The 12,160-nt window shown below is 36.6% G+C and overlaps 1 protein-coding gene across 1 annotated transcript in view; it reads left to right on the forward strand.

Moving 5' to 3' along the window:
• GABRB1 (gamma-aminobutyric acid type A receptor subunit beta1) overlaps positions 1–12,160 on the forward strand; it is a 394,151-nt gene that overhangs the window by 351,664 nt on the left and 30,327 nt on the right. Inside the window, exons 6-7 of the mRNA XM_019025638.4 lie at positions 9,241–9,378; positions 9,482–9,634. Of these exons, the coding sequence (XP_018881183.1) occupies positions 9,241–9,378; positions 9,482–9,634 (291 nt within the window). The remainder of the gene's footprint in view (positions 1–9,240; positions 9,379–9,481; positions 9,635–12,160) is intronic.

Genomic DNA, 12,160 nt, shown 5'->3' on the forward strand with positions numbered 1-12,160 from the left:
AGAGTGCTCAGGAGGGGAAAGTAAGCATGCCAGCATCACTGATGGGTGACTCTAAAGCTAACATGGAAGCTGTGTTCTGTCAGCCCTGTTTTTACTGCCTACTTGAAAATGGGCCACCCAGGATCACAAACTAATGACAGGCATAATGAAGTCAAAAGCTATAGGCAAATCCAGACTTCAACTGGGACAAGAGCAAAGGTTCCTATTCAGGCTTTGATCTATAAATAGTATTTCTCTCCACAGAGTCTCTAGATACTGGTTTACAACTCCCTCCTTAACAAATACCCAGTGTAATTATTCTATGTTTCTAACTAAAAGCAAAACCATGTGCAGTCTAGCTCAGAAGAGGATAGTCATTCATTTGTGAAATGTGAGGCACTTAACGAGAACCTGACTGAATGAAAGACCACCCCAGCCCCATATAAAGGTTAGCCAAGGGTATTTAGATATGCTACTAAAATCCATGCCTAGATAAGTCAGACAAGAAGACAGCTTTAAATTTGGACTGTATTGCCTTGTCTCCTTAAAGGATTTTTAAAAACTATACTGTACTTATTTTGATTCCATCTGTCTTTACGAAAAAGTTCGCCTTTCACGCCATCTTCCTGAATGGATTTTGCTGAGGCATTTTTCATCACATTAAAAAAAAAAAAAGTCCATGGGAGAAATTTCTCTCAGGCTTGGCATCAGCACTTCCTCTTCTTCCAAGCCAATTGGTTTGTTTTTATCTCATGGGCATGGTGAATTCTTTAACTTATCTAATTTTTGTGTTACTTGATAGAAAAGCAATGTTTTTGTCTCTGAGGAGAGGCAGGTCCGGGTGGTGCTGGCGGCTCATTTCCTCCTCCCTGGAAGTGAGCAGATTCAGCAGATCTGAGTTAAGTAGACAGACACAGAAGCTGGTCTCAGCTGCTGAGTTCCTAAGGCTACCCCCTGCAATCCCATAAAAATGTGAAATGTACAGCATTGCAAGGCAGGGTTCAGTGCACCCAGGCTACCTGATGAGCCTAAACCATGGGATAATGAGAATTTGGGAAACAACTGGTGATCCACTACCTCCCTGTATTAGTTTGTTCTCACACTGCTATAAAGAACTACCTGAGAGTAGGTAATTTATGAAGAAAAGAGGTTTAATTGACTCATAGTTCCACAGGCTATACAAAGGCTTGGAGGCCTCAGGAAACTTACAATCATGCCAGAAGGTGAAGGAGTAGCAAGCACGTCTTACCATGGTGCAGCAGAAGAAAGCGAGAGAGAGCAAAGGGGGAAGTGCCACACACACATTTTTAAACCATCAGATCCCATTCGAACTCATTCGCTAACACGAGAACAGCAAGGGGAAAATCCACACCCATAATCCAATCACCTCTCACCAGGCCCCTCCTCCCACACGTGGTGATTACAATTCGAGATGAGATTTGGGTGGAGACACAGAGCCAAACCATATCACTCCCTGCTCATAAAATTCTTTCTTAATAAACCCCATTCTAGATCTTCTGGAGGTGTGTATTTGAAATCTCATTGCCCACATGTAGAAAATACATAGGATGCTAAGATTTCCTTCTTTGTAATTTAATTTTTTGATTGTTAATTTACTCACGTGATTCAAAACTCAAAATACATTAAAAGTTTAGAGTGAAAATTTCCCTTTCATACTTATCATCCATCTTCCTAGTCCCCTCAAAAGAAATTTTTATTACCTTGTTATCTGTCCCTCCAGAGTTTTTTCATACACCTACAAGTATATGCAAATATGTTTCTGTTTTTCCCAGATTTTTTCCTCATATATTAGCATGTTGCAACATTATTGTTCTGAACTTTGATTTTTTTAATTAAAAGTGGATTTTTGAGATTTTTAATATTACATATAAGAAATTCCTTGTTCTTCTTTATGGCTTTATAATAGTGCATTAATGTGCTATAATTTATAATTTAGTTAACCACTCTTCTGTCGGAGGATGTATTAGTCTGTTTTCACGCTGCTGATAAAGACAACCCGAGACTGGGCAATTTACAAAAGACAGATGTTTAACTGGACTTACAGTTCCACGTGGCCAGGAAAGCCTCACAACCATGGCAGAAGGCAAGGAGAAGCAAGTCATATCTTACATGGATGGCAGCAGGTGAAGAGAGAGAGAATGAGAACCAAGGGAAATGGGTTTCCCCTTATCAAACCATCAGATCTCGTGAGACTTACTCACTATCAGGAGAACAGTATGTGGGAAACTACCCCCATTATTCAATTATCTCCCACCAGGTCCCTCCCACAACATGAAGCAATTATGGGAGTACAAATCAAGATGAGATTTGGGTGGGAACACAGAGCCAAACCATATCAGGGGACATTTATGTTGTTTCAAATATTTTGCTATTACAACAGTATTTTAATGAATAATCCTGTATGCACATTCTTCACAATTGTGCAATTCACACAAATTTCTAGAAGGAAATTTCTAGAAATTTCTTTAATGATTAATTTCTAGAAATTTTTATAGTTATATTCTCTAGACAGATATACAATTTATTTAAGATTTACAATAGTTCATGGCACGAAAGAGTGGTCCAAACTACTTTTTCCAGTAATTCCTTAGCAATGATTTCTTAAAATAGGAGTTGTTTGGTGAAAGGGTATATACATAAATACTTTCGATAGCTGAAGCAAACTGCATTCCATTTGGGTTATAACAAATTACATCCTCATCAGCAACATGAGAGTAGCTGCATCCCCACGTGCTCAGCAAAATATGTTATCACTTTGTGGATTTTTTCCAAGTTATAAGGCAAAAAGGAGTATCTTGATACAGTTTTAATTTTAATTTGTGTTTCTCTGATTATAATTGAGTTTGGGCATTTTTATTTTTCAGTGAACTCTCTGTTCATATCCTTTTACTATATTCTCATTAAGGTTTTTGTCTTTTTCTTTTTTGTTGTTTGTAGAAGTTTTTTATATGTTAAGAACATTAACCCTTGTCTTAAATATGAATTGCCATTATTTTTTGTCTCTTATTTACTTTTGATTCTGTTTATAGATTTTTGTTGCCACACTTTTTTAATGTAGCTGAATGTGTTAATTTTTTATGACTTATGAATTATTTGTTAGAGTTAGAAAGGCCTCATCCATGCCAGTAGTATAAAATAATTCTCCCATGTTTTCTTGAGGTATAAGCATGGTCATATTTTCTAGATAGATCTACAATTTATTTGAGATTTACAATAGTTTATGACATGAAATAGGGGTCCAAACTGCTGTTTCAAGTAATTCCTCAGCCAGCATGATTTCTTAAACTATCTTTTCCCCAATAATTTGAGGCACCACTTTTATCATATTCTAAATTTTCCTATGTATTTGGCACTAGTTCTGAATTTTTTATTGTTACCCATTGATCTTTCTTTCAATTCCAGCACTGGGATCACACTGTTGTAATTACTGAGGTTGTATAATGTTTTGCTACCTGGTAGGGCTAGTTGCTTCTTATTTCTATTTTTTTTTTCTTTTTTCGAGATAGAGTCTCGCTCTGTTGCCCAGGCTGGAGTGCGGTGGTGAAATCTCGACTCACTGCAACCTCCACCTCCCAGGTTCAAGCAATTCTCCTCCCTCAGCCTCCTGAGTAACTGTGATTACAGGTGCCTGCCACCATGCTCAGCTAATTTTTTTTGTATTTTTAGTAGAGACAGGGTTTCACCATGTTGGCCAGGCTGGTTTCGAACTCCTGATCCCAAGTGATCTACCCATCTCGGCCTCCCAAAGTGCTGGGATTACAGGCGTAAGCCACCACACCCAGCCTGTTTCTACTATTTTTCAGGGTTTTCTTGGGTTTGTTTATTTTAACTTTCAATTCATCTAGTCTAGTTCCCAAAACAAAAATCCTGTTGGCATTATGAGGCAATCATATTAAATTGTGAAACTTATGATGTTGAGTTTTCCTTTCAAAAATATGCTATGCCTTTTATTTGTTCAAGGCTTCTTTTGTGCCCTTCAAATTTATTTCAAATGTTGCTTCGTATGTGTTTTGCATATTTCTGACCAAATTTATTACTGGATAATTTTGTCTCTGTTTTTAATTGGTCCTTTTCATCTATTATATAAGTTATTGTTTTATATATTAAAGTTATCAATTTCTGTATAGTAATTTTATACCCCATTACCCTACCAAATTCTTATTGTTTGTAATAGCTCTTCAGTTAATTCTTTGGGGTATACTGAATATACAATTGCATAATTTGCAAATCCTGATAGTTTAACCAGCAGCTTTCCAACTCTGTACCTCAACTTTCTTTCTGTTGTCCAATGTCTTGTTTAGTATTTCCAGAACAATGTTAAATATGAACAATGGTAGTAGACACTCTCATCTTCTCCTTAACTTTCATGGGAATGTTTTCTGTTTCCACACTAAACATGATGCTGGTTTGGGACCAGGAAAGATATATCTTCCCATGTTAAGGAAATATCTTCTCATATATATATATAGAGAGAGAGAGAGAGAGAGAGAGACAGAGAGAGATGGTGTCTCGCACTGTCGCCCAGGCTGGAGTGCAGTGGCGCCATCTCCGCTTACCGCAATCTCCGCCTCCCGGGTTCACGCCATTCTCCTGCCTCAGCCTCGCGAGTAGCTGGGATTGCAAGCGCCCGCCACCACGCCCGGCTAAATCTTTGTGTGAGGTTTTTTTGGTTTGTTTTTTTGTTTGTTTGTTTTGTTTTTTTGAGACGGAGTCTCGCTCTGTCACCGCAGCTGGAGTGCAGTGGCGCTAGCTCGGCTCACTGCAAGCTCCGCCTCCCGGGTTCAAGCCATTCTCCCGCCTCAGCCTCCTGAGTAGCTGGGACTACAGGGGCCCGCCACCGTGCCCGGCTAATTTTCTGTATTTTTAGTAGAGACGGGGTTTCACCATGTTAGCCAGGATGGTCTCAATCTCCTGACCTCGTGATCCGCCCACCTTGGCCTCCCGAAGTGCTGGGATTACAGGCGTGAGCCACGGCACCTGGCCCTTTCTCATATTTATTGAATAATGTTTTTTGCTTTGTTAAAAGAGAACTGGTGTTGAAAGTTATCAAATGCCATTTTAGTATCTGTGTAAATAATCATATGGGTTTTATTCTCCTTAGATTTGTTATTATGATGAAGTATATTACTAGGTTTTCTAATGTTAAACTTAGAATAAACCATATTGATTATGCTTTATTATTTAAAGTACTGCTGGATTTTGTTTGCTAATATGTTCTGCTTACTTTATGAAAATAATTTAGAAATTTTCATTCTTAGCCTATGTTTTGGAACTGTTTAAGTAGCAATAGAATTATCAGTTCTTAAATGTCTGTTTGTAGGGATGAAATCAAGCTGGTTTGATTTTCTGTGCCTCCTGATTTGGGCTTTAAAAAATGCTTTCTTCTGAGAAAATTACCCATTTCATCCACATTTTCAAATTAATTTGTATGAAATTGATTAGTCATGATTCTTTACAGTTCCTCTGTTTCTAAGGTGGATTCCCTTATCTGTCCTGATTGATCTGTTTGATTAGAGTCTTCTGTAGAAGAGTTTCCTCATGCAGGTACCTAGATGATATGTCCTCTGAATCTTTATATATCTTCTCTGGAAAGAAGTGGTATTTTGGCAGGGAGTAGTACTTTTGGGTCTCATAGTTGCTGTCCTTTATGCCTATATTCTAGATGTTCTGTGGATATCATTCCATAATCTTTTCTTTCCAGCATTGTGTATAAGAAGTTCAATACTTTTTCTGTTGAAAACACCTTGTACTTTCTGTCTGGAAGATTGTAAGACTATTATTACACCCTTGGAGTTTAGGAATGATATTAGGATGACCTGGTATATTCAGCTTGCCAATCTGCAAAATAATTTATTTAGTAACCTCTGGGGAATTTGTATTTTCTTTTTGTTTATTATGGCTCCTCGTCTATATAACTCCCTTCTTTCAGGAATGCCCACTATTCATATATTAGATCTCCTAGATGAGTCCTTCAAAGCTTTTATAGTTTCTTCATGCTTTCCAAATATCTATAAAATTGTCTTCCAAGCCACAAATTGTGGCCTCATCAGTGGCCATCTTCTCTTCAATTTATCTAAGACATTTCATATATTTAAAAAAAAACCATTGAGTTCTAGAGTAAAAAGTTGCCTATGCTGTAATCAGATATCTGTAAGTGTTCCTATATTTTTACCAAGCGTGAGGAATGAAGAGTTCAAGCTATTATTTGCTCCCTCCTCAGTTCTTTTCCGCCTCAGTTCTTTTCACTAGATGATACCTAAATCTAGTTGTTCCACTTGTTTTCCTTCTCTAGGGCTACTGGGTTCCTTATATGCATTGTTATTTTTTCTTACATATTCTTTGGGGTTTGGGCCCAGCTGCCAGGTCACCTTAAAAGGAACAAAGTTGTAGATGGAAAGCATAGTGAGCTCCAGCCTGTTGATGCACCAGGAGGTAGTCTCTCTCTCTCTCTTCTCTCTCTCTCTCTCTCTCTCTCTCTCTCTCTCTCTCTCAGTGACCCAAATTGCCTTTTCTTCTCTCTTTTTTTTTCAATAGCTTTAGGGGTTTTTACTTACATGGATGAATTATATAGTGGTGAAGTCTGGGTTATTGATGTATCCATTACCCAAATAGTGTGCATTGTACCTAATAGGTGATTTTTTTATCCCTTACCCTCCTCCCAGCCTCCCCACTTCTGAGTCTCCAACATTCCTTATACCACTGTGTATGCCTTTGCCTACCCATAGCTTAGCTCTCACTTATAAATAAGAACATGCAATATTTGATTTTCTGTTCCTGAGTTACTTCATATAGGATAATGGCCTCCAACTCCATCCAAGTTGCTGCAAGATACATTATTTTGTTCTTTTGTTCTTCTCTCTTTTTTTCTTTTTTTTTTTTTTTGAGACGGAATCTCGCTGTGTCACCCAGGCTGGAGTGCAATGGCGCGATCTCTGCTCACTGCAAGCTCCGCCTCCGGGGTTCAGGCCATTATGGTTGAGTAGTACTCCATGGTGTATATATATGCCACATTTTTCTTATGCATTCATCAGTTGGTGGGCACTTAGGTTGGCTCCATATCTTTGCAATTGTAAATTTTGTTGTGATAAATGTACGAATGCAGTCTTTTATATATAATGACTTCTTTTCCTTTGAGTAGATACCCAGTAGTGGGATTGCTAAATCGAATTGTATTTTTAAAAAAGTCAAAAAACAGTAAATGTTGTGAAATGGAAACGTTTATGCTCTGTTGGTAGGAATGTAAATTAGCACAATATCTATGGAAAACAGTATGGCGATTTCTCAGCCCACCTTTTTAACTTTCCCACATCCCCTTAAAGGACTGAGATGACAGAAGTTCCTCCAGACAGTCATACAGCTGGTAATACCCTTCCTTCTTTAGTAGGCCCAACAGCCCCTTCACCCAGCTATCTCTTCTTTGATCTCACTGTTCTAATCCCCACCCAAGGACTCCATGCCACCAGTCCCTAGGTTCTCTCTAGTGGCTGAGGGGGGGAAAGAAAATCCCATGATGCCATTGTCCACTGGATCCAGACAGGGCTGAGAACTCACAGTCCCCAGATACTACTTCCTGCTGGGCTTAGGAGAGGTAACTCACGGTTGAATTGGAATTGGAAAGGAAGGAATCTGGGTTAAATATAAGCTGTCATATTGCCACTAACCATTTCAACTAAGAAAGGAGTTTTGTATTCTAAAATCCATGAATGGGATCCATGATCTCCTGAAATTGCCATCAAATTCCATCTGTCTATCTATCTATCTATCTATCTGTCTATCTATCTATCTATCTATCTGTCTGTCTGTCTATCTGTGTATATTTTTCTATGGATTTTATTGGCAGGTTTTTATCAAATTCTCAAGAAGACATTTAGAATCAGTCTTACAGAATCATACCCAAACTTGGTAAAGTCCCCAATATGCCAATTAGTCCCATGTAGATTATTCTAAGTCCAATAGTAAAGAGGGTCTTAGTCTTTCAGACACTGGTGATTATATCTGGAAGCCAGTTTAAAGCAGTAAAGTTAAGACAGTTTTGTTTTTCTTTTTAAAAGCGGGGAGGGGAGTGGGGAAAAATAACTTAAAATTTCTTACATTCTGCAAGGACAAGTTGATGGTGACCTTTTGGCACCTGGCATTCAACTTCTAAATATCAAATACATCATTTTTTATCTCTTGAAAAGGTATTACTGGCTTTAATCAAAAGTAGGTCAGCATGATGTCCACTACAAAAAGCTTATGTGGTTACCTTTGAAACACTAGCCCCTGCAATTCTAATGCAAAAAAAGATTTTATGCTTTTTTATTTGAGGTGAACCTAAATAGAAAATGAATTTAGAAAGATCTTTGTCTCTAGCTGCTAGAGAAAAATATAGTCTTAAAATATGCCTAAAATTATTTTTAGATTTTTAAAATATATCTGTACATTCTTCTTATGCAAGTTACTCTTATACATAATGATAACCCAGCTAGACCACTGCCAGGTGGGAGTAGAGTGAGAAGAGGAAGAGATTAGGCCATCAGCATAGGGCCTTCATGCTGAAGACCTGAGGACAAGCCCTTCTATTACAATCTGCAGTTCCCTACACATTCCCCTTAAATTAACTAAAGTTCACTCTCATAAGTATAAAGATATAAAAGCATTATCAAGAATTTATGTAGTCCTAAGACTTTCACCTACATATTAGCTATAATAATATTAGCTATAATCAAAGGATATTAATAAAAGCTTGCCAAATTTTCTAAAAGAAATATGTAGTTTTTAATGTCTTAATCATGTAATGGCTGTATATAAACTTGGTCTTTCATTACACTTCATCTCTTTACACTATCTGTTATCCATTTAACAAATATGTGCTCAATTATTATTACTTGTTGTGCTATTGTTGTTGTTAAGTAGCACATAGCCAAAGCCATGTCCAGGTACCTAGAATTCAGCCATCCCCCAATTTAACCAAGGAATGCAAATTAGTAGATACAATAAGAATAAATTTGCAGCAATGACATCAGATATCACTAAACGATCCAGAGCTTAAGTCCAGTAAAGCCAGATGCACCCATTCTTTCAATGAAGCTACTAACAAACCATCAGAAATAGCACTCCACATGAGACCTGCATACCACCCTAGTTTAAAGCAATGCCACCTTACCACTTTTGTGCTGGGAATTTTTCCTCTAGCTCCCAGATGGTATTCAAAATGATTTCATAAACTTTGTTTAACCATGTTGTTTTTATTGGTTTCAGATGGCTATACCACTGATGACATTGAATTTTACTGGAATGGAGGAGAAGGGGCAGTAACTGGTGTTAATAAAATCGAACTTCCTCAATTTTCAATTGTTGACTACAAGATGGTGTCTAAGAAGGTGGAGTTCACAACAGGTGAGGTTGTTTCCCCCAAAATGTACTAGGGGTGCTGTGAAAGGAAGAAGATGGTTCCAACCAAATAATGGTCTGATTACTTGTCTTTTGTTTCTCAACTCAGGAGCATATCCACGACTGTCACTAAGTTTTCGTCTAAAGAGAAACATTGGTTACTTCATTTTGCAAACCTACATGCCTTCTACACTGATTACAATTCTGTCCTGGGTGTCTTTTTGGATCAACTATGATGCATCTGCAGCCAGAGTCGCACTAGGTAATACATTCTCAGCACTGCAGAGAGCTAACAGATTTTACTTTCAAACAAATAACCAATATCAGGAATTATAGGCAAGGGCTCTCTTATAGCAAGCCAAAGAATTAGATCATCTTACAAGTCCCTGAATATAAAACATCTAAATGTAAGAATGTCCACAACGAATATTCTACAACGTACTGTCTTTTTAGCATTTTACCGAAACAAACAAACAAAAATCTTGGAATATATCTAGCACTACTTCAGTGTCTCATGGAATATATTTTTAAATTATCATTACACTAGTTTTTACTAACTTTGGGATGACTTCCCCTTTAATCCCTGCTTTTAACAGTGAAGAACATATACAATGCACTATTTTCAAATGAATTTGGAGAAAGCTAAACCCTGTGACTAATAACAAGCTGTCAATTGCTGAGAAATACTATCCTTTGAATACTAACTAAAATTAAATCGTATCAAGCCACGTCTCCTTTAAATGGAGTTTATTACACTTGAATAAGGCACAGACAATTCATCAGCTATATTAATAATCTGTGGTCAAGACAGAATAAAAATGATTTCCTTCTTGGGGGAGCAAAATTTAGAACTAATCCTGTCATGGTTAATTAATTGCTGAAAGCTGACAGGCTGTATTTGAGACTTTAAAGGATTCCTTGGAAGGTTAGAATGTGTAAGGTCTGTCTGGTGAATCTGGGGATGTGCAAGTCTGTGTCATTATTTGATCCTACAGCCATTTCAGTTATCTCTTTCTGGGGCTCATTCTCACACACGCATGCACACACACACACACACACACACACACACACACACACATATCATTTCTGGCTAAACTAACATATTTCATCTCTTCACTTCGGAGACTGTTAAGCTGGACTAGATGATCAGCATACCCGTTCACAGCTACACTAATTGTCATCACTACAGCTTATTTGTAATGGCTGAATACATAAAGCTCACAAAGTCAAGTGTTTGCAGCCCCTTATCAATCTTTGAACAGCCTAAGATTAAAGAAAGCAAAGAAATAATAGTATCTATCACACATATGCATCTGCACATATTACTTGAACATGAGTATTGTTAGGTCTATATGCTACACTTAAGAAAAAAACAATGGATGATGTCCACAGCAGAGAATAATAACTAGTAAGTTTATGAATTGTGGTTTTCCTTACTATTCTATCCTCAAAGCTAATACTATTTTAATTGGAGATATTAGAGATGTCAGTATATAAAGGTGCTTGTTTAAGCTATTCTTTGGACGGTAAAATTTGAGATATTTTAAAACATATGTAATTTAAAATGGCATTCATTTACTAACACTTTTGCTTAAAAATGTAAAACAAAGAGTAGAAGCAGAAATGCAATTGGTGAATTTATAAGTGACTCATTCATTTCTGTGAAGCACATTAGCTAGAATTGTATCAGGTGAAATTTAAAGGTTTTTTCAAAGAAATAAGAAAGACCACTCATTATGACATTTTATATCAGTCCAGCACATTAGAATTTATTACTGATCTGAACCACTTTAATTTTTTGTATGGTAGCCCTGACCTCCTACTTTATCTGTTCTAAAAGTTGAATAGTCAAATCCGGGAATATACATCTAGAATAATCTGATTGGAAAATGAATGCGAAACTATTTTTCCCTTCATTTCATTTTGCTACCTTCCATTCCCTTTGGAAGTTCTCCTTTGTCTTCACTATCGATTTTATACTTTCTGACTTTATTTTTAAGAGCCTCTATCAAATTTTAGATTTTACCTTTTCATCTCATTGCTTATTTTAAATGCTATTGTATAACATTTCTATGCTCTTTTGACCCTAGCTGGGTGGCCTAAAACAAAATAATTAATCTCAGATTTTCTGTTTACCCAGTTATAAAATGAGAATAACATACAGTCCCTATCAGTTATAAAATGAGAATAATATACACTCCCTATCGTTTTCAGGCTGTTATGACAGCCATGTAAGATAATTTATAACTGTAAGTGTTTAAAACCGTACAACACTATACAAATGTATAATATTAGTATTGCAGAACAAATATCTACACTAGATTCCAACTTCTTTTTCACTTCTTGCTTTTCACAATTATCACTTCATCACCACCATCATCAACACAAAATATTTGTTATACAGCTAAACAAACATTATACTATTAAGAATGCTATATATAACAAAGTAAATAAAACAAAATCTGTCTTTTATGAGTTTACAGTCTTAAACTTCTTCAACAAATCCAAGTTCAAATTTTTAAGAAGTTGTTTTCTGACATCAGGGAACTAATTCATTCTAGGTTCTGGAACCAAGAAAATAGAGAATATTTGAAATATCAAAGCAACAAGATTGTAGTAAATGTAAAATATACATAAATCAAGCACTTGATACAAATTATGACATTTCTCATGTTTCCTCTTTTGGTGATGTTTTGCTAAGAATGACACACAATCATTTTAAAATGCAATACTGACCTTGTAACTTGGGTGTCCTGTAGATTCATGGGATGAAGTAGATCTCAAACTA

Source organism: Gorilla gorilla, chromosome 3 (assembly GCF_029281585.2).
Source record: "Gorilla gorilla gorilla isolate KB3781 chromosome 3, NHGRI_mGorGor1-v2.1_pri, whole genome shotgun sequence".
In the NCBI taxonomy this organism is placed as follows: domain Eukaryota; kingdom Metazoa; phylum Chordata; class Mammalia; order Primates; family Hominidae; genus Gorilla; species Gorilla gorilla.